This window comes from Amphiprion ocellaris, chromosome 3, assembly GCF_022539595.1.
Source record: "Amphiprion ocellaris isolate individual 3 ecotype Okinawa chromosome 3, ASM2253959v1, whole genome shotgun sequence".
In the NCBI taxonomy this organism is placed as follows: Eukaryota; Metazoa; Chordata; class Actinopteri; family Pomacentridae; genus Amphiprion; species Amphiprion ocellaris.
The window spans coordinates 18,923,354-18,950,956 of NC_072768.1; the positions used below are offsets into that span (position 1 = coordinate 18,923,354).

Here is a 27,603-nt window from a genome sequence, read left to right on the forward strand (position 1 = left end):
TTCCCTGTCAGAATTGCTCAGAAATAAGGTCTGCTTGGGTATTTTTGTGGCATTCATATGGGGAATGTGAAAAACAAAATGCCATTCTGTTAAATCGTGGAAATGGAAGGAGACAAAGTGTGCAACAGGATTTTATTTTGATGCACAGCATATCCGAAAGAGTAACTCACTTTACTAACTTTATTTGGAACAGCCACATTATTGAATTGTTTATGATTTATTGTGGCACATTTAGACAAAAGCACAGTTTAATAGGAAGTTAAACAACAGCACAAATATTAAACGGTCTGTTTTTCCATTATAAATTAATTATAGACATTTACCACTTGGACATAGTTTTATATGTCTAAGTTTAGAGATATCAGTCAATGAGATCTCTTCCTCTGCTGCAGTACAGTGGACTCCGTTTGCAGTGTGCACAACATACATTTAAGGAAAAGGCTGGCAATAGTCTGTGTTTTTAGTGTCAACAGATCTCATAAAAAGATGACATCCGGTGACGTGATGTCTCAATGCTTTCTGTCTGTCTTGTCTGTAGCTCTCAGCCCCAAGCCTGTTTTGTTAATGTAAATCCTGAAAAACGGGTCACAATTTGTTGTTTGCATTTAAAATGGGAAGTGAAACAAAAGAAAAAAATACTTCCTTTAAACAGCTGTGTACTGAAGTTTTCAGCAAACTCAGACTGGAGTGAATAAAACATGTGTGAGGGACTATTTTAGGCTTTGTAGTATCACACATTTATTGTGCTGTTGGTTGATTACAGTACAAGCACAGAGTACAGTATGTGGGATTAACTTGGAATAAACTGGAGTGCCCAGCATTGATGGTAATAGAGGTTGGCCAGTGCAACAGTGTGGCTTACTGATGTGCATTTGATAGGTTTTAATCAACACTGAAGATCTAATGGTACAGAGGAATGAGCCAGGCTTTGGCATCAGGGCCAGTGTGTGCTGGTAGCATCGCTTTAGTGTTTGCTTTGCTCTTTGAATGGATTTTTTTTGACACAAATATGGTCTTAGTCCAAAATACAAACAAACTGAACAGCAGCACCTCCTGAAATGATCCTGCTCTTACTAAAAAAAATTTTTAAAAAACCCAAACAAAACAAAACATTTGGACGAGTCCTTTAATGCACACATGTTGGTTACAATATACATGAAATACAATCATATAGGCACATCGTAGAGCAAGTAAGTAAAACAAATCACAGTTGTAATTCCACAACAGATGATTCAACAAAATATATATACAGTACATAGCAAATATTAACAAAAAATCATACAGTATACACAAAAAGAAGTAAGACGAGTAGAGGAGAGAAGACTAACTTAACAGCTTGTTGGAAACCAGAAAATTATTAACTATTATGCTGCTCTTTTATTATGTGGTTTGTCCTGTAAACAGAAATTTCATGTGAAAATTCATCTTATAAAACAGTTTGCACACAGAATGTGTTATCACGTCTCAGCCGTGACTGAGTTGTGTGCGTAGTGTGTAGACAAATGGCGTGTGTGCACAGACCCGTCTGATTGCTTCTGCTGTCTTTTAAATGTCACAAGGTGGCAGCAGGCTAATTGGCAGCGACTGAAGAGCACGGCCCGCTCCAAAACCCAATCTCTGCCGGGATGAGGCCCGAGCCTCCCAGCTCCCCGCCGGCCAGGACCCTGAACCCCTCGCGCTCACATGAATTGCACACAAATACACACACGGCGACATATACGCAGTGTGACTGGTTGTGTGTGTTTGCCTCTGTGACCCTGCTGAAATGTCACCCAAAACAGACAATCCCACCTTCATCGACGCTCCTCTCTTCTGTCAATAACAGTATCGCAGCACGGCATAGGACTCTTCTCTCTGCTCCTTTTACACATGGAGCCACACTAAAATCATTTACTGCTTTATTTTTGTGTTTCATTCATTTCAAATTTAAGCATGTACTTTCTTAAGTACAGTCATACTTCTCTTAACTCTGAAAAGAAAAAAGAAAACACTGACATTATCACCTTTTAAATAGTTACAGCGAGCTAATCTCCAATGTCTCCAATGTAGACTCTCTGTTTGCTCAGTTTTTGGTTATTACCCAGTAGCACCTTCTTGAATGGCTGCTTGAGGCTGTCTCCAAATGTGAGTCAATCCCCACAGATCCTCATGTTAAAATGCACAACTTTACAGCAGAAATAAACATGTTTACAACCTGATGCAAAAGACGTTTTCAGTCTCCACAGCTGGTTTCTCCTTTGATGACAAATGTACGGCGTGTGAATGTTTATTTAACTCACTCGTTTAAATTGTATTAAGGCTTAGATGAATACATTATTAGGGCGTGGCCGCTGTGAGTGGCAGATTGACGCCGTCAGGGGACAGTCCATGTCAACTCCACTCATGCTCCATCTCTTTGCTCATTTTTGGAGCACTGCTGTGTTTATATACAGTCTATGGACACCACACACTAATGTGGGAAATATGTGGCTCTTTAGCTGCTCAATGTTTCACCACGTAGAAACAGCTCCTCGCTAATTGTGTCTATCTTCTGTTTGGTGCTGAACAGGTAACACACAGTGGGATGTTCGAGCTTCTCTGTTGACTGCTGCGTCAGATAATGATGCTCTGAGAGTAATCCAAAACAGTAAAGTTGCAGCCTGAGCAGCTATAAACTAAAACTTTGTAAATCGAAAGGCAACTGCAGATATAGACGATAATCATATTTTGGTTTTTCCATGTGAGAAATATTCCTCTTTCTACTAAGCTACCTTTACTCTATTGTTACTAATTATTTTAATTACAAAACATTTCATATTTTGTAAAATATGTTGTTCATTAGTATAGCAGTACATACAGTAGTTACAGTTAGCTCTGCTCTGACCAGCCACAGTGCAAAATGCTGCTAAGATGTTTCACTCGTATTAATCCACTTGTATAATATGCTAGATATAATTATTATTACACTAAACGGGATCAGTCTGCAGCATGATTACTTTTACTCTTGATATTTTTCAATGTGTTTTTGCCTCTTTTACTTCAGTGGAAGATCAAAATATTTTGAATTTGGTGGCATAAAACCAGAGAAGCTCTTTGATATACGGCTAACCTCTCCTATCTATTTTCATGCATCCCACTCAGTGATTACTGGGTAATGGAAGCGCATATATTAAAAGTAAATGAATAAATAGCCACATCTTAGCTTAATTTTGGTTAATATTCTGTTCTAGATGTAATCAGAGTTATTCTGCAAGTAGTTAGGCAATGCAGTGTGCTTTACATTCAAATACAGCAATAGAATAAATCCAATAAATCAAACGCAAGAAAATGCAGCAATTTCAAATGAAAAGAGAACATATCTGGCAGCACACATATTTCAGAGCTAAGTGTGATCTTGGCATCAGCCTCTCACTGAGCTCTGATGGCTGTTACTGCTCCTTGCTGCTGATTGTTTAGACCTCTGGCCCGCGGGCTACAAATAGTCACAGAGTGACGAGTGATGGATGATGATGTTCCATCGATTGACGTGTGGTTGAAAACGTTTCCCAGATTAATGAGAGCTATGATGGAGAGCAAAACCCCCATTCGCACTTGCTGCACGTAAACAAGGCAGTTTTGTCCGTGCGCTTCACCAGGCTTGACTTGATTCATGCCAAATCGAATTGTGTTAAGTGCATGTTTATTATGACATAGAGACACACTGGAGAGACCGGTAGGTGTTTGCATCGAAGGTTCCACGAACGCTGGTAAATTGAATAGTATTGTATCCTCATGTGGAAAGTGTCATGTATGGTTGAATTTGTTGCATTGTTGCGACCATGTACACACACTGACAAGAAAATAACAATAAGTACACGTTCTCACACCTTCTTGCAATTCTGCCAGCAGTCTCATACACTCCTCCTCTATCTTTTCCTTATTTGATGTTCATTGTTCTAAGTCAGGTTGCAGGCTTCTGAGTGTTTACAGTGATTGATCACAGTGTGAGTGTCTGGTATTTAGACAACAACTGCACTCTCGGAATGATTTTTATTCTTGTTCCCTCCTAATGGGATTCTTTCCACTCAGTCATCCTAATTGGCTCCTGCTCCTTCCTAAATTGACAGTGACGTTTTGCATATTTGTTTTGGGTCTTTTTGGGCCTGATTAGAGTGAAAGGGAGAGAATGGAATAAAAGGAAAGTGGAAGAGAAAAAAAAAGAGGTCTACCTGAGCTGTGAACAAAGTAGTCAATTTAGAGGCATCACTGTTGGCTTCCTAATCATGTAAATTAAAAAGTAATCAGTAGATTAAGTGACTCTCATGCTAATTGCAACCTTTCATTTCAGAAAATGATTTGAAATAGATAAACTGCAATATATACAATGTCAGCATTTCAATTAAAGCAAGAGCAAATATTAAAGAAATGTTAAACCTTTTCCAAAGAATAATAATTTGCTTTCTTTCATATGGGGCGGAGAGAGGGAGAAAAATCTACTGTGCCTCATTCATTTCATCCTGAACGGCAGCTTTAAGTCAACATTTGATGCAGTGACACTCCCTTAAACCAAATCAGGCACCCTGTAACATCCTCTGACACCTTCCTCCACCCATTAGGAACCAAGGCCAACAGTGGAGATAATTTGCCGAGTGGCACGTAGTTTGGCCGGCAGGGACAGCTCTTTGTCTTACCGCCCTTTTCCTCTGACTGCTATATACTGTATCTGGCCATGAGGGAAATGACTACTGAGGAATATCAGACAATGTTTTGGCAAGCGTGGGCCCTCTGCCATTTATTGAAAACCATCTGCTTGAGTAAGTGAGATGGTTAGAGAAGGGATGGATAGATGGGGAAAAAGACAGAAAGAAGGAGAGATAAAGTGAGGCTGCTGATGGAATGGCACATATTCGGGTGTCTTTGTGGGACGTCCAAAGGCAACGGCAGTGTTATCTCCCTACTCCCAGACCTCGGTGTACTGCAGTACGAGACACAGATAGGAAGACAGTCCCTACCAGAAAGTCCATGCTATGCAAACGGAGAGGGATAAGCTGCTACTTCCTATTTACATAGTTGCAGGATCACTTGAATGAGCTATAGTGGGAATATTAAAATGTCAACAATTGGTGATGGCATGTGTCGTATCCCCGTGAATTTGAATGTGTGGATACATATAACAGGCTGTGGCACCCAGGCAGCTCTTACTACCATCAGCCATCTGGAATCTTTCATTACAATGTTTCATTTCAGTCAATATTGATAATTATTGATCATTTTGAATGACATATTTTTAGTAAAAGCCAGCAGAAAAACATTTATTTTTATTTTACACACACAAAAGCAAAAAAAAAACAAAAAACAAAAATTAAAATCTATGAGTGCAAAGAAATTATCTTACCTTGAGACACAATTAAATAAAGAAAGTAAATAAAAGTGCAAGGATGGTGGCCAAGGCAAATCTGCTGCAGTGGACTGTGGTTAATGGCCAATTTATGCTTTTCGAATGTTCTCTTCATACCACAATAAGTACGTCAGTTTTCCACACGGATAGTCGTATTTCCCCTTGTGTAGAACACACAAAAAACACAATTATATAGCAGTTGGTTACAGATTACAATGTAGCACCATATTAACGTGATTATTCTTGGATGTTCCAAGCACAGTACGTGAACAGAGCACTAGATTTCTGGAGAATTTAAGACTTCCTACTGTGTACTTGGCTCCGTCAATGGAGAGCGTGTACAAATCCAATCAGTAGCGACGACTTCAAGTGCAGCTCTTTAAATGATGAATTATGAAGGTGTGGATGACGAAGAATCTCCTTGTGCAGCCTGTCATCAGAGTCATTTGTTTAAGCACCACTTTTCTGCCTGGCACATGTGCAGTTGGCGAGATGTAGTGCGTGCTGTCCACACGGTCATGAATTTTGATATGCACGCGGACATCCTCAGAGGAGAAATCACGGCTGTGGTTTGATCAGGAAATTTCATGTGTTCCCTGATGGACACTGGCGCTGAAAGCATTAAGTGGCCTTAAGGTTCAAAGGACTAGTGTGTCTCAGAAGATCTGCCCCAAAACCGCTGGGGGAGCAGCAGAGGGAGGAAGGAGAAAGGAACTCCACTATCAAGGGATATGATAGGCTAGAGAGGAAGCCTGCTTGGAGTGTGCTCATGTAAACGAACTTTGCACTTTCAGTCTGTGCTTTCATTGGCGATTTGCATCTAATACATTTAAGTGAAGCTATTGACATTCAATCAAGCTATTTCCTTATTTCTATGATTAACTGCTGCTATATATCGCTATCATTTATCACCCATTCTAGGTTTATCCATCCATCCATCATCCATACACCGCTTAGTCCTCATTAGGGTGGTGGGGGGCTGCAGTCTATCCCAGCTGACTGAGGGTGAAGGCAGGTTGCACCCTGGACAGGTCGCCAGTCTGTCACAGGGCTACATATATAGACAAACAGTCACACTCACATTCACACCTACGGGCAATTTAGAATTACCAATTAACCTGAATATGTTTTTGAACTGTGGGAGGAAGGCCGGAGTACCCAGAAAAAACACATGCATGCACAGGCAGAACATGCAAACTCCATGCAGAAAGATCTCAGGAAGGCAGGGATGTGAACCGGAGATCTTCTAGCTGCAAGGCAAAGGTGCTAACAACCAAGCCACTCTGCAGCCCAGTCTAGTTTTAGCCTCGTTTTGCAAAAAGTCCCTTCTACACAAATATGTTTTACCATCATGTTTATTGATGAAGTTAGCAGTGGTGTGCACCTCCAACTTAAAGATGGGCCTTTAAATACATTTTAATGTTATACATATACTATTAGTTTATTGTTTTTCATATATTTTGAGACAACTAAATTTTTGACACGGAGACAAAGGATTTGAACTTACTTCCTTATGGTGTTCAAATGTAAAAAACACAGATGAGACAAAAAACATACACGTCACTGGTAGTTGGCAGCAGAACAAATAGAACAGGTGCTTTTGAAAGACTCTTTAAACAATATTTCAACACACTTTTTACATTCCTTTCCTACATTATAGAAGTGAACTGCACCTCGTATTGTGTGTTTGTTGTCTGACAGCAGAAACCAAAACACGTCCCCCCTTATGCATGAGTAGGATGTTTTTTGTTAAATAATGCAAAGCTCTTCGCCCTCCTCCGATATGACAATGACTGATTCAGTCGTTATGCAGGAATGTACAAAGGTGAAAAAAAAAAAAAGAACACTGCCGTTTTCCAGTCATCCATCGCTGTGTGGCAACAGATTGACCCTGAGCACTCCATTCAGCGATAAAAGCCGCCGCTGAGTCCCGGCCAGCCTTCTTTGCTTGTAGCGTCACGTGTGTCTATGTGACAGGCCAATCAAGAAAATGGAGTGCGTTAATGGAGATGGAGAAGGTTGCTCTCCCCCACACGCTCGTGCTCTGCCCCTCATCATCTCACCTCCTAACATATTGTTTTAACAAACGTAACTGCTGTCACCAGGGCCGGGATGGATGGTTGTACTTCATAGGCTCCGAATCAAAGCCGTACCACGGTTGGCCAATCAGAAAGTGGCAAAGCTGTCACCCAGCATGTCTGCTCAAGGTTACCGCTGTGGACAGACTGAATTTGTTCTCCTACTTTCTGTCTCTTCTGTGACGGTTAATACCTTTTGCTGCTTCCTCTCTGCTTCTCTTTCTCTGCCATCTAAATCTCTTTCTCCTGCTATCTCCGTTGTTCACTCTCTCTCACACACACTACACACCTTCCACCACTTTTACTCCACACTGACTCTTTCTCATTCTATATCTTTTCTATGTTTAATCCACAAGTTCACCTGCCCTTTTCTCCCCACCGGCCTCTGTCTCTCTCTCACTTTACAATCTCAGTCATTCACTCTCTCTCCATCTGTCTCATCTTCCCTTTTTCTATCTATTTTTCTTTATATCTCGGCAATATAACATGTTGCCACTTCATCTTTGTCTCCAATCCAGTTCTTCTACTTACCTGCCCTGCTGTCTGCCCTTCCCTCTACTTCCCATTATGTCCCACATCCCTCTGTTTCTCTTTCTTTTAAACCCAAGCAAGTAATTAGCCTCCATTCATTTAGTGAAGGACACATGTACTTTCATAGGTGTTCGGCGATTGTCTGCCTGCTTCATTTATATGGGAAGCGTTTGAATAGCTGGAGGCAGCAAGTATTGATGGAACTGTGAAAGGAAGAGGACCAAGGAAATGTGAATGCCACAGTTGTAGGCAGGTGGTGAGCCCTTAGCTTGCAGGGTGGTGGGCGGTGCTCTACCCAAGGACATGCGAGCTGAGTGAATGCCAATGCAAATCTATTGAAATTCAATTTCGAGTGCTCTTCGCAGAAGCATCTGGCACAGAACATATTCAGGGTGAATGTCCTCTTGTTCTCTTACAGACACTGAATACAGTGAATGAATAATAAATTGGTAATGTCAAGGACTATGGAACATGACTCTCAGAAAGTGCCTACATTTGACCTGTGCTATCAATAGAAAAAAGCTTTGGGGCATAGTACATGGCGAGGTTTGTTCAGTTTGTTTTGTATTTGCATTTAATTGCAGTTGGTTGCATCACATTATCAAGATTACTTTGTTTACCCTGGCAGTGTTGTGCATCTTCTGTCTGAAGGTTTGGCACGCAGTTTAAAACCCAGGAATAGCTGTTGCTAAGGCAACAGCTAATATGGATCCAAATATGGAATCATGAGAGTGAGAAGAAAAAACAAAGGACAATCTAATAAATGATGTTCTTAAAGCTGCACCAACCAAGTTTTAATTCAGAAATCCTCTATGGCAAACTCAGTAAAACACACCTCTGACACAGCATTGGTTTATCATGTTGTCATGGTAACGTTGGCAAATAACTGTTTATACATCCAGGAAAGGCAGAACAACATCAGTACAACCTTGTTCCAGACAGCTGAAAAGATGGATGAGTGTTTCCCATTCAGAGATGCCACTGACTAATCAAAGCTTAGGGATTAAGACCGGAGGCGTCATCTTGTTAAAGAGTTAGCTGGTTATCGATAAAAGACAACTGTATGAGTTGATGTAAGTCAGTTTACACAAATAATAGCTTTTAAATCAACATATTTTTAACCACTGCACTTTCCTCTGTGGTGAAACAAATGGACATTAGCAGGGCAGATGTGTCACTCTCCACTGATTGGTTGGTTCAAAACAGTTATTAAGCTAATATGAAGTCAATGTCGGGCTGAATGAATGAACTGCAATTTAGTCCCATTACCATGATATATTCAGTTGATTTTTAGCTCAGGTTTTCCGCAGGATTCTCTTAGTATTTATTGTTTCATGTGGGGCAGATGAGCTACACTCTTCCCGTTTGGGCTTCTTTGCTTCTTTATGAGTCACACCACAGCAGTAAGCAAAAAGTGGGAAAACGTGCATAAAGCTCAGAGCTAATCATTAATTCTTATTGGGTCTGGTGCTGCGAACAACTTTTTGATTATGCACTGTGTCCAACGTGGCTCTGCAGATTCTCATAGCTCTTCAGGCTGATTAACCATTACTCTCTACAAGTTGAAGTTGGGTGTTGTTGTGCTAGGAATTTTGCTAATTAATTTCCTTAGGGCACTAAAAACTCTAGAATGCCAAAGATGAGATCTACTTTATTCATGCCAAACACAAAACACTGACAAAAACAGATTAGTCCCGAGATGTAAAAGGTGCAACAGGTGAGGAAAGGAGCTTCATGGCTTGTAAGAAGTGCAAGCAAAATTCAAAATGAATTGAGGAATCAGGTAACTATTTGGTCTCTCCTCTCTGAGTTTGATGTTGCTGGAAAATGCGTTTCTTGGTCTGTGTGTGTCTTGCTTACTTGCTTGCAGCCACTTCCAGGGCTATGTTCTGTGACTTTGTGTCTGACAAAAGTGAGAGAGATACAGCTAGTTTATTATGTTTGGAAAATCCCACAAGGTAACAGTGTTACTAAACTCCAGCTCAGAAAAGATAACCACCTTACGTGTGAACATGTTCATATGTGGATACACAGAATTCAACTCGTGTTTTGTAGCAGCAACCTCTAGACAACATATGGACCTGATGTGCACAAAACTGGAACACAAGATAGTGATTATGCATAATCCTTTGCAGAATTTTGCATCAGAACCAACTCAGAGTGGTGCTGCGTCTGACTCTGAATCTTGTCTTTAAAAATCTGACTTCTTCAACCAGATAGGCCTACTTCTCTGCTTCTATTTAACTATTCTATTCTATTTACTATAAAAACTAATAAATAAATCAATGATTTATGATGAAAGAGAAAAGTATAAATGAACACAGGAAATTTGTGAAGTTTGTTCAACGTTGTGGCTAAAACAATCAAAATTCAGTCAAATGACAAATGTCTTTATTTTATGTAGCTATATCGGACCTGCAGTCCGATATAGCTACATAAAATAAAGACATATACAGAGCGGATCTGGATATCACCATAGATTTAAACTTAAAAGCCGACCAGTGGGATGGGATATCAAGTTTTAAAATCCTCTGTGATGTAGTATTGAACAGTCCTGAGATCTGGTCTAGTGAGCAGCAGTTTTAAATTTGAAAAGAGATATACTGAGGTAGCTTTTTCAAAAGACCTTTATAAATAAAAATGAGTGTAGTTCTCATCTAGTTGCCAGCCCACTTTTTCATACAGTACACAGTGATGAGTATGAAATTTATCTCCTGTAATGAAATGCAAAGCACTATGATAAACTCCATCGAGGTGTTTAAGGTCGAGCGAGCAGCATGAGAATTAGGAATATCACCATAGTCAAGCACTGACACGATGCTTGTCTCGTCCCTGAACTCAAGACAGCAGCATGCTTTAGTCTAATTTACAAAACCCATTTATATTTGCCAACAGTGTGAAGAGAGTTTAATATGTCTAATAATTTATAGAAACCGGGTACAGACAAGTCATATTTATGCGTGTTTTTAAAGGGGTAGATACTCATCATATGCCTGCACAGGTGCTTTCACTTGTTTTGCTAGATTATACCTTTGAGTCTGGACTGTGTGGTAATGTACAGAGGCTGCTTGATTGACATCACCTTCACTTTCCTGCTGCAGCTGTTCCGATGGAACATTATCATTTTTTTGGACACATTGTTATTTGATGACCTCATGTACCGGCAAGCAGAACTGTGCCCAGCCGAGCGGAAATATAATCACCCATAATCAGTCAAAAAAAAAAAAAAAAAAGAAAAATCTCTGTGTTTGTGTGTGCATCCTTTTCAGTGATCTTCTCCAGTGGAATACTTCTTCCTCTGCTGTATCTATTTACAGCATATAACATTTAGAGTATGTTCATTGCACTGCGAGGAGCTGAATGATCAGGAGAAAAGCAGCTAATCCACTATGTGCAGTGCTTTATTTTTAATAGGGTGAAAATCGAGTGGTTCAACCTTAAGTGCTTCAGCACCCACCTCTCTTGGACCTTCTGCATTTCGACCTCTGTCTCCCACTGATGAAGACAAATAGCCCTTTTCCCACTGGCTGAGCAGGAGGCTTTAGGAGCCTTTACGTGGTTGAGAGCTACACGATCTGTATGAGGTGATTCCCAGGATGGGGGAGGCACCTTAAATAAGCCACAAAATAACATGACAAAATGCTATGCAGGTTCCTTGTGGAAGTGGTCCAAAATGGCAAATACTAGTATTTATGTTCAGATGACAAAGCCCTCTGTGTACTGTAGTAATTAGGAGGGGTGGATGGAGAGGTCAACAGTCCATCTCCGATGTTGAAGGTTGTCATTTCATTGGTCATGCTGTCAATTGATAGACTGCTTCATGACAGCAATTCACATCTCATCTATCTTTGTTCTCCTCCTTTCTCCCTCTCTCTCTCTCTCTCTCTTCAGATATTGATGAGTGCGCTGAAGGGAAGCACTACTGCAGGGAGAACACCATGTGTGTTAACACCCCCGGTTCTTTTATGTGCATCTGCCATACGGGCTACATCAGGATCGATGACTATTCCTGCACAGGTGAGTTCCTCCTCCGCTGGCCTTTTGACAGACTGGAATCAAGTCGAGAGCGCTTGGTTTTTTATTCTCCTTTCATGAGCTTCGGTTTCTGGAGCCACCATTTTGTGTCCACTACTTCGAGTCTCACACATGAAGGTGATTTTCTTGTAGCTGTCTGGCACGCAGACCTACATCCATACACTAGGTTGCTGCCAGCTAGAAATGATTTAATTAGCATCTTTAGTCATACCCTGGAGGATGATATTTGATTTCGTAATGATAAGTTCTGCTGCCATGAGACTCACAGACTCAGGCAGACATTCAGATGCAAACATTGTGAGTTATCGATGTCAGAGTGCAGTGTGGCAGCGAATAGGGAAGCTGGGTAATAGAAAATCACGTTATGACCGGGAGACATTGTTATCAAGCAATACCTGCAAAACATGCAGTGAACCTTAGCCATGTGCTACGCCTCCTCCCTCGCTCCCTCTGCCACCCTACAATTACTCACTGTCTGCTTATTTGATGTGTATATGTGGGGATGAATGTCAGAATTTGATTTGCTTCTGTTGGTATTGCTCTGATTTGTAGCCCCACATTTGAATAGAAAGCACAAACACACACAAATAACTACCAGCATTACTACTTGATACCGTGAATAAATTTTGATTTGGGTTTACTTTGTAGATTACAAACTGTATTTATTTTCTTGTTTCGTTAAAACTTTCATTTTGTCAAACTGCATTTATTCAGTAAGAAACCCGACTATCTAATCTCTATTATATTGTGACACAAGTCAGTTGTTTGCTGTATCACATATTTGAAACACTGAGATCTTTTTCTAAAGTGATTCCCACCGTTTGTGAGACTTTTTTTTTATCCCGTCCTTTGGAAAAAAAAAAGAAAAGATTCACTTCGGGTCTCTTTGGAGGTGTCAAAGTGTCTGTGGACTCGCTGCCTTGTTTGTGCGTATGTGTGAGTGTACAGTCATCGTATGTTGTGTGAATGTACTGTGTGTGTGTGATACGGAGAGAGGAAGTCACTGAGAACCTGAGAAACAGCGAGACTGTGAGTGGAGGCGGCAGACCCATTTGTTCCTGATCAAAGTTGAAACCAAAGTCAATTTCAAAGCAAACCAAATCAATCTAGAAAGATTGGCTGGATGATTCACCGTCTTTGTTCTCTGTCTGTGTTGTGGATGATTGTGGTTGTAGCGCCGTCTGGTCAAAACAGCTTCTTCCATCGCTAGTTACACACTGTTAGATATAAGAAAAATAGGCCCGTATTACATCATCTTTTTTGATCAAAAACGCAGTAAATTCAGGAGTAATTTATTTATTGATGCAATATTGTTGTTTGCTTTTGGCCTCAACAAAGACTAGAAGCACTAGGACTTTAAGTAACATTAATGTACCAATAAAAGGACAAACAAGGCTGTTCCAAAGCAGTTCTTAAGACAGGTGTATCAGGGGCAATGTTCCCTGTAATTGTTCATGAGTCTGAGCAAACACACAAACTCCCTGAGCGTCCCTTGGACCACTGTGAGCAACATCAGACGTGTGCACTGTGGTCACACCAGCATCACATCCATTCAAGTTACATGGTTCATTAAAAGAATCAAATTACAGCATTTACATTTCTGTTAAAACACTTTGTCAACAGGAGCCAGTTGAAGGCTGCAGTGATTTTAGTGACACTACAATGTATAAGAGTGAAGTTATTGAATATTTGTCTCTCTTTACTGTTGCAGTGGTTTTGCAAATTGCAGACGGACCCTGTTCACTCCGTAGACACCAATGTTATTCCTGTAGCTTGAAAGACAGCTACTTTTGATAAAACTGGGCTTGTAGCACATTGTCTGCCTTGCAACAATGGGAAAGAGGCACCGTTTATGTTTTGACAACCTATATCTAATGAGTTATTGATGCTGGAAGTCCGAATCTGTGAATATCTTTCCAACTTTACTGAACTTGGGACCACTACCACCTAAGGAGTGATATATTTAATTCTGAAAAAAGCATTTAGCCATACTTAAAGCTTTAAGTGCTTTATTAACACGGAACTAAAAATTTTGTATTGTTTTATTATCACAGGTTCTGTCTGAAAAGAGGTGGCATCATTTTAAACAGTGAAATCAAACTAATAAAATGTAATGACCAACCAGTGAGTAATACTGGATTCTGCAAAAACATAAACAAATTTTTTAAAAAATCTAAATCTTATCTTAACACAGTTAATGTATTAACTTATTTTTGTGTGTATGCATGTATTTATTGATTTATTTAGTACTGTTAACATATCAGAGTTCTGAGTGAATTTTTCTTAAGATAGGCAAAGGCCATTTATTGATTACATATAGGCTCTTAAATGTTTATTAAAAACTAAAAAGCATTAAAGAAAAAATCCATTCAATTCAATTCAATTCAATTCAATTCAATTCAATCTTATTTATATAGCGCCAATTACAGTCAAATTGTCTCGAGACGTTTTACAGAACCAATATGCCTGACCCCCAGAGCAAGCCAAAAGGCAACAGTGGCAAGGAAAACACCCTTTTAACAGGGAAAAAAACCTCGAGCAGAACCCGGCTCTAATGTGGGGGGACCCATCTGCCTGCTGGCTGGGCGGGTTGACTTAGGCATTTATTGAGTCTCTAAAATACTGTAGAGTACAGACCACATCAGCATGATTATAAGCATCCTCTGGTAAATGAACAACCAGATACTGATGTCTCTCACCATATGGACTTCAGGAGATGACTGGGGGATGATAAACTGTGACCTACTGGTTGGGTTCTCTCTGTTCTCATGTTTCTTACATGTTTGTCCCCTGACAGCCGGGTCCTAATGTTTTTTGAGCAACACACCATACTATGACGTTTTTACAATGAGTGTTCTACTATGGAACCAGTTTGACATGTTCAGGTGTTCTTTGTGTGAAAACTCAGAGATTTCAGGGATCAGAAGGTGGTTTTCAACTTTCTTTGTTAACTTTCTGCTTCAACTTTAAACTAAATTTCCTTCACTAACCCCGCCCTCTGGACTTCCAGTAAGCTGTGTTCCTATTGGCTGTCCAGGTGGCTGCTAGGTGTTATCAGGAACACCTGAGCAGCTCAGTGTTATCAGGAACACCTGAGCAGCTCAGTGTCTTCCTGCTGTATGTGGCTGCAGACAAACATTTCCTCTGCTTCTCTTCACCACAGAACTGGGTTTGGCTCCATTGCTTTAGTCTGTTCTTTAGGTGTTGGCTTGCAGCTTCCAGCAGTAAAATCGTCTTTAATGTGCTTCTTGGTGTGTTTTAGGGCTTTGTACTGGATAGTTGTCTTGGTAAATGAGGTTCTTTAGCCACAGTTTGCACATGGTGCTAATGTGTGCAGTGATTAGTGGATTTGGTGCAGCTGAGTTGTGTCTTTGTCTTGGCTGTAGTGAGTCTTTAGAGGTTTTTGGTCAGACACATTCTGTATTCTTGTTTGAGAACCAACGTTGGTTGTCCAGAAGGTAAGAGTTCCTGTCCTGATTCTCTGTTCTCAGAGGTTCTCTGGTAGGCTGCAGGAGACTTTAGTGTTTGGGTTGTACTAGTTTGGTTTTTGTACGGTTTCATTTGGATGACTATCTTGAGGCCCCTCCATGTGGTTTAGTGAGGTTTTCTGGAACAGTTCTACAAAACAACCTGCAGCAGAAGAGACTTTGAGAGTTTTTAGGAAGTTCTGGAGACCAGACTTTAGAGCAGCAGAAACATTTGTCAGCAGTTTGAGCAGGAGAAGGTGAGCTTCAGAGTAGAAATGAGAAGGAAACCTTCTTGACCCGTGTGGTGAGGTCCTGTACCAAGAGTTTGAGCAGGTTGTGAAGAGTCTGTAGTTCTTTGGTCTGAAAGCACAAGAAAAGTCGACTCATTAAAGGAGAAAACAGGAGATATTGTTGGTTCTTCTGTCGCTCTGCAGTTTCCTTAGACTGAATATCAAGTTTATATTTTAAATGATTTCCCATGTGAGCCCAAGAAGACTTCAATAAACTCCCTCCATCCCCTGGACACAACATATTTTATTACATTAAATTTTTTTTTTTTTTTTAAATGTGTTTTTGAGTTTTAATCATAGTTTTAATCATAGTTTTTTCTCTTTGCTTGTTTAGTTTTGTCATCTGTGTAAAAGGTGCTAAACAAATAAAGTTGAATTGATAAACTGAATAATTGACTAACTCATGATTGTGACAACAGAAGTATTTTCATTGTGATTTAAGGGTTTATTTCATTTTTAAGGTTGGGGTTAAAATCTTGACAGAAAAAGAAGATTAAAGAAATAAACTACATAACAAAAAGCAATTAAATCAAAGGAAAAAAATAATACAATAAAACTTTTAAAAAGTTTTATTATTAAAAAGATTTAAGAAATTTAAGATGTAATTTTCTAATTAAACATTTAATTTTTTAATTAAATGTTTTGTCTTTTTAAAGGTTTAACGATCTAATTAAATGTTTTGCATTTTTTTAAATGTTTAATATTCTTCTTGTTTAATTATATTTTTTAAATGTTTAATGATGGAAAATATTTTATCTGTAATTTTTAATATTTATACTTTAAAAATTTTGTTTAACTTCATAATGACATGTATTGTATCTTGTTGAATTATCTAATTCAATATTTTGTCTGTTTAATATAATTTAATGTAATTTAATGTTTAACTCTATTAAACAGACAAAATATCGAATGAGATCATTCGACAAGATACAATACACGTCATTATGAAATTAAACAAAATTTTTATAATACAAATATTCAAAATTACAGATAAAGTATTTTCCAGAATTGAACATTTAAAAAATACAATTAAACAAGAAGAATGTTAAACATTTTAAAAAATACAAAACATTTAATTAGATCGTTAAACCTTTAAAAAGATAAAACATGGGTACCCGTATAGCTCAACGGGTTAAGCAGGTGACCAATGTACAGGGGCTGGTCCCTGACGCAGTGGCCTGGGTTCGGTTCCCATTTGCGGCCCTTTGTTGCATGTCTTCTCCCCGACTCTTCTCCCCTGTTTCCTGTCTGTCTCTCACTACGCCTATCCAATAAAAAGCTGAAAAAGACGAAACATTTAATTAAAAAATTAAATGTTTAATTAGAAAATTACATCTTTAAGACAATAAAACTTCAAATAGGAATTACACAGAAAATACAATGAAGCATTTAAAAAGAAAATTAAACATTAAAAGGTGGTAAAACATTTAAAAAGAAAAACCTTAAAGATTTAATCGAAACATTAAATATTGGGAAAGGAAAAGAAACTCAAACAAGCCGATAAAACATTTGAAAAAACAATTAAACATTAAAAAGACAAAACATTTGGAAATCAAATCAGACATTAGAAACGAATAAAAGGTGAGAAAAGAGCAAAACTAAATGTTTAAGAAGAATCAAACTAAAGACGAAACATTTCAAAAGACACCAGTTAGACTTTAGAAGATCAAATTAAACAGAAGAGACAATAAAACGATCAAAAAGAGCAAAAACAGATAAAGGTCTTGGAGCGTTTTCTAGTCTGAAATGAAAACATCAAGTTGTTTCTTCAAACATTTCCTCTTTCTATGTTCTTGGTTTGATTGTGGACAGATTTACTAAGAACTCATTTCAGAAAACTGCTTTCCAGATAAAGTCTACTAGTAGTTGAAGGCATTGATCAAACTAATGTTACCTTCTGATCTCCACAAACTTTACTGTTCAGTGAAGAGAATCAAAGTTTGTTGTGGATTTCTAAAAAACCCACAGGTGAAGGTCTGAGAAGAACTCAGATGGATGGTCTAAATGTGAAATCAAGACTCATGGTCACAAGTTTTAAGGCTCCTGTTAACCAGAAAGTTCAAACTAACAGAGAAGTACTGAGAAACTTTTAAAATTTCAGTCCTCAGACTGTCTGAAGGTTCAAACTAACAGAGAAGTACTGAGAAACGTTTTTAAGGTTCTGAATCTAATACTCATGAATTTGAGCTTCAGGGAATTAAATCTGACAGAGTTGTAGTTCTCAGACAGTGTGCAAGATGTCTTGGTTCTCACAGTCAAAACTTAGAGGAATCTTTACATTCAGCAGAAATATTGATTTAATTCATATCTAAATATGCTGTATGTAGATATCAACTGATGTTTGCCGTAGCATCTCGCCCAAGCCCAGGAGAGCTAAGTAAACTAAAATAAATATTTGCACAGGAATTTAGTGAGAACCAACAGTAAGTAGGCAGCATCAGTGTAAAATCAGGATGTGTTGAATAAAACGGTGGTGGAATTCTGTGACGTCAGAGATGTATTTTAAAGTCGGGAGTGAAGAGATGTTGCAGAAAAACACAAAAATACTTGCGTAAAAGGACTTTTGTAAGGTCACCCATGCGTCTGGTTAAAATGCTGACTTTTTTTATATGCAAATGCAGGTCCACATGTAGAGTAAAATGCGTAAGAAACACCTGAGTCAGTAATCCTTCCCTGATGTAACGTCTGTCTTTCATCAAGGATGACACAGCCAGTGATGAGCGGCAGATCTGCCTCATTCCTCGGCAGTTGTTTGGAGCTTGTGAAACACGATGCTAAGTAGCTCCCTGTGTGCATCATCTCCAAAGAGGTGGCAACATGCTGCATTTCCTCTGTGCCTGTAATTAAAAAAGCAATTTGCACCAATGCAAACGAACTCAGCGGCGGCATAGTGAAGCAGCTGGCTGCCGCCTGTGTTCTACGCCAGAGGATTTAGGCCCGCAGCCTTCCTGCCGTGCCGCTGGAGTTTGAATTAAAGCCGTACGACTCAGAAACACGACGAACACCCTTTGAAAACTCCCATTTCCTGCTCCATCCCCACCCCTGTAGAGCTTCTCCCTTCCCTTGTCAAATAGAAGTCAGGAAATAATAGAGCAAATTTAAGCGTTTGTGACTTTGTGTCTTTTCATGAACAGGCTGCCGAAAGGCACTAACAAGTTAGAACTGAGATTGAGGAATAGCTTTTTAAAGCAGTAACAAATGCACATTCATCTATTTTCGTGTGTGCTTGTGTGATTTATTTTGAGAAAAAAACCTTCGTGCTTACTCAGTCCTTTTCCGTATTATCTTTAGACCGCCACTGTACCTTATGTGATTTCACTCACTGTGTTTTCTGTAGTCTTCTGTGCTGTGGGCAAGTTTTATTGTTTTACTCATTTGTCTTTCTTCCACAGTGCGCTCATTCTGCAGATGCACAATGAAGATTAATTCCCCCAAACCCAGTAGATTAAATTGTGTCACTATATTTTATGTAGTTTCCTATTAAAACGCCTTCAAGTCACTGTAGTGGAATACACAGCTATGCGTCTCCTTATAAAAGTCAATTTGCGTGATTAAACCTAGGCGTATGCATAGGCTTGATGTAATGACTTTTTCCCTGCTTCAGTCAAATTACCGTCGTGATCTCCCACTGAATTATTGGACTATGATCTCGCAGCTCTCAGTGCTCGGTACTGAATGCAATCACCACTATAGCAACGCCTCACCTCTTAGACTACATTAAAAAGATGAATTATTTCCAAATTAGGTGTCAACAGTGGCATTTCCTGTCCTTAAATGAACAAATGAAGGATGCAGCAAAACACACTCAGAGGCTTCTTCTAATATGTGTCAATATGCTGAGTTTAGTGTCACCTCTGCAGTCGTGGTGGCGTTAATTGACAGTAAAAATAGGAAGATGCTGCAGGAATCTACTGCTTATTAATAGCAATTGAACATCTGCTTGTGTTTGAAAAGAGTCCGAAGGGAATGCTGATTCCTCTAAGTTGCTCACAGATGAAATATTACAGCTGCACAAGGAAGCATTAAACCACCCCCTTCAGTACCTATTGACATTATACATTCGCATGATATACGAGCGACTTTGTCATCTGCAGTGGCTTTTACCAATTAATGAATCGCCAACTCAGCAGAAACAATGGTCCCGGTATTGATAGCCGTATTTCCACATGCATTACAGTGTTGCATGTGAACCAGTCAGCCTAGTAAAGAGGATTAAGTTGACCCGGGCTCATTTCATGGCTCAGTGTTTATGTACGGAATACTGTATTAAAGGACTGATCCACAGATTTAAGCCTGGGAGGAACAGCATGGAGTCCTGGTTTTATTTCTTCTCAGCTTGTCATGGGGTCAGCGAGCTCAGACAGAAGTCTGTATTTTACATCAAGACCACCTGCAGGGAGGCAGGCGGCAGGTTCAGATCCCAGCTGGTGGCAGACTGGAACATGTGGACTTCTTGTCCTAGTTTAAATGAAATATGTACAACCAAATGCCCCCAACTTGGCCCAGGCTCCGTGTCTGATGAAGCCTTTAGTAAACGAAACATCCACAACTTTCTTTTGCCCCTTTCTTTGACTAGCACTTTATCCTTGATCATGAAGGTCAAGATTCCTCCGCTTTCTTCCCCCTCTGCTCTTCGTCTTTTCCCCACAGTGCCCGAGGTGCTCCTCGCTCCGTGAGATTAGCAGCTAATCCATGAAAGGTAGCGGATTGGTTGTGCTCTCCGTTTGAATGTTATTAAAGAAGGCTGTCCTGAGGTCTGTGTGTGTGTTAGGTGTCCATGTGCATGCCTTCTACTTGTTCCCAAGGTGTGTATGCAGTGTGTGCGTCCTTGTTCTAATCCTGTGATAACCAGACCTGGGCCCCTGAGGCTGAGGAACCGTTGGAGGGATGTGCAGAGAGGGGGAGGAAGGGATGGACGGAGGCCAGAGGTGGAGCAGGAGGTTTGTCTACAACAGAGATCAGAAAGATGACTTTCAGGCTGGAAGCTCAAACGGTCTTGCAGCTGAGGTGGATTTTGGCAAACAGAGTTTTTGCCTCCTTTCTTTTCTAATGACATCTGTGTTCTGGTTGAACAGTGGAATCCCATGGGCAGTTAGACTCGAAAGTCTTTCATTCTGCTGATGGGGACAGTGCTATGTATTTGGCATTTTAAAGACGCCTGCGGAGCTTTGTTATAAAACTTATTGACATTCAGTGATTCCCACCAAAACACACTGTGTGTATCCTTGATGTTCAACAAACAAGTCGAATGCATTTCTTCTTCTTATAACATTTACATAAGCAGTTTTACAAAAATATTTCAAATCGTACATTGTGTATATCTAGTTTTTATTAGCTTGCAGACTTCTTGTGCCAGCTCTTGTTGGCAGATTGTTAAATTTCTTAGTGCAATGCCACAGCAATTTTTGATTGAGTGATGTAAACCCCCTGGCTGGACTGTGTATCACATCGTTGTGCTCTCCAGGTGCATGTACGTCGTATTGCAGCTGCAGTATACAAAAAAAAAAAGAACCCTGTCAAAACTTTGTACTACTTATAGTCCAAACTCCACAGTGTCTTTCCTAATTTGCCTTTTTTTCGGTATAGCATTTCAAAAAGTATGAAAAATATACCATATCTTCCTTGCTTTTTGTCACTAAGAAGATTGTGTACATGGGGTATGTTTTGCTTGATTGTTAAAAGATGTTATTCCATAGCCCTTAGTCTTCTACAATTTCCCTTATCTTATTGCCAGTTTGTCTGTTTGTCAGGGAAAACAATGTATCAGATATCCCACAAAATCTGTTTTGCCTTACAAAGTAGATATGTAGAGGTTGTTATCCTTCCAAACAGTACTTTTTCTTGATATTTACATTATTATCCTAATTAATGTGTTCATAATTTGTTGGTGTTAAAAGGCTAAACGATGTACCATAAAATGTCTTTAGGAAACGAGTCTTAAGCAACGAGCACATTAAAAATATAATTAACCCATTTATACTGACTTTAACTAAACAGAAGACAGCATTGGTCCAAACAGCAATGAGGAATGTGTTATTAGTGGCTCTTTTGTGGCTTCATTTTTTCTATTTTCTTGGTTTAGTCTCGCAGATAAACTGAGAAAGCACAAGAGGTTTCTTTCCTTTCAGGCCAGTAATTGTGAAATTAAATTGGAGGTTACATTGTTTTGAGGACAGCAGCCCGAGGTCAGACCTCGCTGAGGCTGGTGTTGTTTTGGCAGAAGGTGGAGGGAGTCGAGCGGGAGGAGAAACGGCCAGCTAGAGAGAGATCCCTGGTGACAGCCTGTACATAATTGATTGTTTATCTGTCGGCAGCCTGAGCAGCAGCAGTCAGCGATGAAGTACTTCTCTCACACTAACCCACATGCACACATTTTAGGGGATTTAGTTGATGATTAAACTGATAGTCGCTTACAGTGAGCGCAGGGGCGTAATAAGGCTAAATGCCTGAATAACCAAAATGACAAGGAACCAATGCGAAACTCAAGGGTTGTAGTGATAATAAACACTGAGCATGCACATACACACACATGCACACACACAACTGGTGGCTCTGCTGTCTGCTGAGAGTGACGACTGGATGTTTGTGACTCCGGCAGATGTGACCTTGGAAGGAGAAAAAAAACACCTAATTCTCTTTCCTCTCTCCTGTGCTCTTATTACTGTTTTTATATGCCTGTGAGCAGACTTTAATTCTGCCCTACAGCAGGTGAGTGTGTGTGTGTGTGTGTGTGTGTGTGTGTGTGTGTGTGTGTGTGTGTGTGTGTGTGTGTGTGTGTGTGTGTGTGTGTGTGTGTGTGTGTGTGTGTGTGTGTGTGTGTGTGTGTGTGTGTGTGTGTGTGTGATGATGCCACAACAAGAGCAGAGCAGTGGGTCCTCCTAAGTGCCCTTTAATCCATCTCACATGCACGCACACATACATCATACCCTCGATGGAGGAGCTCATCACAATGTCACTTTCAATTTGGATGAGCCCACGGTCTGTTCAGGAGATATAATGGATTGGATGATGGCAGGGAAAGGGATGATGCGGCTCAGGTCTCCTGCAACAAGCATTCAGGTGTCTGATCCTCTCACTCTTCAGGTGCCATCTTGCAGTCTTCCAATCTTGCAGTCTTTCACAACTGTTTGCTTCCGGAAATCCCCAAGTTGCGGCAAAAAAGACAAACAAGTCGGTGGTACACAGGAAATCACTGTATTTTTGCAGTCAAAGAATGCTCCAGAGGTCTTCTTAATGTCTGAACAAATCTGCAAGAAGCAAAAAGCGCAGAGAAATTATTCCCTTCCCCTGCCAGAGTTTGTGTTTTCCAACAGCCTTAACCTTTTCCAAGAGATTTAGTCAACTTCTTATCCTTTTAGCAGCCTCTGAAAGTGCTGTCTGCACTATAAAGACATGATAATATGAATTGAAAGCCAGACTCTCTGGCTAAATTACTAAATGTTTTTCAAATACTGTAGTCAAAGAGAGAGTCTAGCCAAAAGAAGGACCTTTCATGATTGGTTTCTCTTGTGCATCCTTTTGGGGCATGATGGGATGTTAGATGAAAAAACAGAAGCTTTTAGAGGGTTCAAAGAAGTCCAGAAAGTTTTCAACACTTCAGCTTATGCAGTGCTTGGTGCAAAAGTATATATCAGAAAGTCATATTTATGTGAATCTCCAAGATACAATGGATTCTTCTTTTGTGTGCCTCTCAGAGGGATAAAGATCCGCCTTTGTGTTCGGGGGGCAGATGAAGGATATGTATTAAAGGCCCTCCTCATATGGCTAAAGGAAAGGGCTTAGATGCTCTACTCTTCTTTAACTGTTTAGTTTAAGTCTGGGTTAGAGCAAAAACTAAGAGGCATCTCTCCACACAAACAAACCTGGAGGCCTCAGCGGATAAGACCAGAAAGACTCGATAAGTGAGTGCAGTTTGACGGACTCAACTTTAACCCCTTAATACTCAGCAGTCCAGATACAAGCCAAGTGAAAGACCTGCAGCCGTGTTTTGAATGGAATCAGCCCATTCTGAATCAATATGATGAACTATACATTGAAAGTTGTGTTGCCATTTTACGATACCAAGGCAACAGCAACAATAGTTTCTTCCTTTGTAATAAGAGAACATAAACATTCGACTGCTGTCTATAGGAGCATATACTGGTTGAATCAATACAAGCTGCACACTGTTTCCACCATATCATTCCAACAAACAAAGTTTCCAGTCCTTTTTAGTTAAAGGAGGTGAATGGTAAGGGGTTCATGAGGGTGCGCAGTAATCAGCAGTGCACAAGGCTGTTGAAGACATTACCGAACCGGTGTCTGGTGTAATATAGGCTATAAACTACTGATATCATGCACCTTTAGGACTGCTAAATGTAATTTTGCTTCTGAGAAGTGCTGAGATTCAGCAGCCAGCAGACAAATCAAATCACATTTGTCTGAGCGCGCAGCTTCTTGAGAGAAAATAGTGGAAACACCAGGAGTGATATCTTCATAAAAAGGAAACTTCTCTCCTGCCGCTTCAAATGGTCTCGTTTACAACACTTAAATTCTAAAGAGGCCTATTTATAAATTCTGTTCCCCTCTGTAAAAATTTGAAAAAGAGACAATTAACTGTGAAATTCCTCATCATCTATTACATTTCTGTCTAATAAAGGTAGAACATGATGCAGACGAGATTACGTATGACAAGAAGACCACTGGAAAAGTGGACGAATAAATCGATTTCCAGTTTGTGTGGACACAAAGTGCACTGAGAAGAAACATTATCAAGCTCTTTTTCCTCCTACTTTAGCTGTTTTGACTTGTTTCCTGCTTGAATTTTTAGTATTCTTCTTGTGGTTTCATTACAATATTTGTCCTTGGACTGGGCTGTGTATAAGCCTTTACTCCAGGCTTTCAGTTTATTGTGTTTTCCCACTTCAGTCTCTGAATCCTATCCTGCGGTTCTCCACATAGAGGGGAAGAGATTTGTTTGCCAGTTGGATACAGTGAACTGTCACGGGCTGTAGCCATTAGTCAAGCCTGTCAGTGATTCATAACACTATCACTTACTCCACAGTGATGGGAGCTTGGGAGTTCTGCTTCTAAAGGGACGTTTTGTTAATGCTTGTATAAAACTTGCAAAAAACATCTCCGGTGGGTGCTTAGAACGCCAATTGTGCCAATTTTCAACACTCCAACTAAAGGCCAGTGGCTTGTGTATGCAGTCTACAAGACAGGAAGGCACCTTATTAGTGTGTATGTGCAAATTAAGGAGTTTATTATCAGTTATTTTAACACTTAAATAGTCATTGAGCCTTTTCCATCCCTCATGGTGTGCCAAAGAAACACAACAAATTACAGCCAAACATCTGAGACAATTTTTTTTTTTTTTTTTAATGACAGATCATGAAGGGAGATAGAGAAATGACTCATCCTCCAGTTGGCTGTTTTTCACTGATGTCTTATTACTTGACTCACAGCTGTCTAACTATCAAATCATTTAAAACAAGATAGAGTTTAAAATCGTATTTTTTCTTAATGAATAGAAAAAGAAATTACCAGCTGGTAGCAATCTTTCCTTACATTTACAGGGAAAATAAAAGCTTTTCTTTCAAGTGTTATTTTCTTGATAGCAGTAGTCATTTGCAGATGTGAGGATGATGTCTGAGCTGTTGCTGCTGCACTTTCTTCCATTTTTTTCCCCATAAATATAAATGGCACAAATGGATGTATCCTTGAAAAACTTGGTTAGATTGACAGCGTTGTGTTTCCTTGTTTGCAGAGCATGACGAGTGCCTCAGCGGACTCCACAACTGCGATGAGAACGCCTTGTGTTTCAACATGGTTGGAGGCCACAGCTGCTCCTGTAAGCCGGGCTACACTGGCAACGGGACAGTCTGCAAAGGTAAGAACCACCAGAATTCAGCTTCACAAGAGGCTATACCACTGGTGCTGTTTTTGTACCAAACCAGACCAGGCCATCTTCTCTTGTGCTGGAACAATCTCTGCTGTCCATCATAAAATTGATTCATTTCCTGCCACCCTTTTTTGAAAATTAAAGGATAAATTAATCATACCAAACAAAGATTTCACCTCACTAATTGAGGGATGTCTGGGTTGACTTAAAGAGCTTTATGTTGAGCTGTTGTTGCCGTATCAAGTCTGTCGTCATGGTTATACTCTCTCCAGCACCCACAGAAAATCCTTCAGTTACCTCCGTTTAATGAGTGTTTCTCTCCGTTTGCTGTTCTATTTGTAATCTATAGTCTTACAAGAAAATCGACCTGACCTCAGCTGTTAATCAATTAAGTGATTAGAAATCTATTTAAGGGGGAGCTGCACTTATTTTACACATTAAGCTCAGTTTACTAGTCACGGCGAGTGCGAGACATTCTGCAAAAGCAATGAACATAACAGATAACTTCTTTTGCCTAATCAGCAGACTAAATCCCGAAAGCTTTCAGACAATGAAAACGACTCAGTCCTTACAGATAAGAAGCTGATACCTGAAGAATTGTTACTTTGCATGAGTTACCTGAATTCCAAGTAGTTTCTGGGCATCCTTTGCTTCTATCACAGGGAAACACAGTGGCTCTCCATACATATAGATATTCCACTACTTACATTTTTCAATCGGTTCTATCCTTGTTTCTAATCAGCTCTGTGCTTACACAGCCTGCAGTTCAGCCTAGTTCAACCAGAAAGTTCCTGATTTGTTGTTGCATGACTGCAAGTCTTAGCTGAGTGAGTAATAGCTCCTCATTCGCACCATGAAGTGCAGATTTCTTTTTCTCTCTGCAAAATCTGGTCATTGTAAATGGCTTACTTTTGACACATTTTTTTTCAGTGAGACATCATTTTGAGAGCGAGAGTGATTTTAATTAAATATCCAGATTTTTAGCTTGAATTTGATTGTTTTTTCTAATGAAACCAAAAGTTGAAAATCCAACAAATTTTTCCCGTTTTACAGTCTTTTGTTATGATTAAAGATTAAAGTAATTATGTTGATAAAAAAAAGCAAAACAAAAAAAAATCCATGCCTTTAAAACACACTGGTGAGTGTTGGGGTTCAGAGGGTTAAACGATTAATCGAACATAAGAGTAACATAAGAGGTACCAATTATTTTCCTGTCAATTGACCTAATTGATTAATCAACCCTGATGATGCCACAGTGTAGAATCAGGGTTATTCTGGCTCGTGACTGAGTAGGTAATGGGAGGATCTGACATTCAGCACTTTTGGAGCTTGACCCGAATTAATCAATAAAGGCATATGAATCCTTTTTGCCACTATTTTGACACTCCATTTTTAATCTGTCTGTAGTACAGCCCCCAACTTCATTAAGACGCAGCTCTTAGTTGCTGCAATAGTACTTTAATTTTGATGTGCTTTAAGCTGCATGCTTCACTCAATCAGACTTCTTTAGTTTCCAGTCCTTCTTCCTCGTTATTCGGGGGAAGCAGGGTATGATTTGTGTCTAAGTTACATTTATTTCCATTTCATTCTGTCAACTTCAATGACTTCTCTGTGTTTTGGGGACACATTAACAGTCTACACATGGATAATGAACATTTTTAAATTAACCTTGGTGAGATGCATTAATCACACGAAATAATATCGTTCGTGCCCATAATGAATCACATCACCAAATTAGCTCTTATTCTGTATGCAAATACATATGCTGCTGCTGGTCTAATTACATAGTTAATGCTCGTTAATCTTAGTGAGTAATGGCTCTTCTCCTCTGGTGCATCTCCAGCAATGTGTGACGGATTGTGCCAGAATGGGGGAACCTGCGTTTCACCTAACAACTGTGTTTGCCAGCAAGGATTTACTGGGAAGAGATGTGAAACAGGTAAGAGTTCATTTTCGTTCCACT

The 27,603-nt window shown here is 39.7% G+C and overlaps 1 protein-coding gene across 2 annotated transcripts in view; it reads left to right on the plus strand.

Annotated features, from left to right (window-relative positions):
- Nucleotides 1-27,603, plus strand: part of nell2a (neural EGFL like 2a) — a 91,723-nt gene that overhangs the window by 33,831 nt on the left and 30,289 nt on the right. For both annotated transcript variants that reach the window (XM_055009309.1, XM_055009308.1), the window contains exons 13-15: nt 11,857-11,982; nt 25,506-25,628; nt 27,484-27,579. In XM_055009309.1, coding sequence (XP_054865284.1) covers nt 11,857-11,982; nt 25,506-25,628; nt 27,484-27,579 — 345 coding nt within the window. The remainder of the gene's footprint in view (nt 1-11,856; nt 11,983-25,505; nt 25,629-27,483; nt 27,580-27,603) is intronic.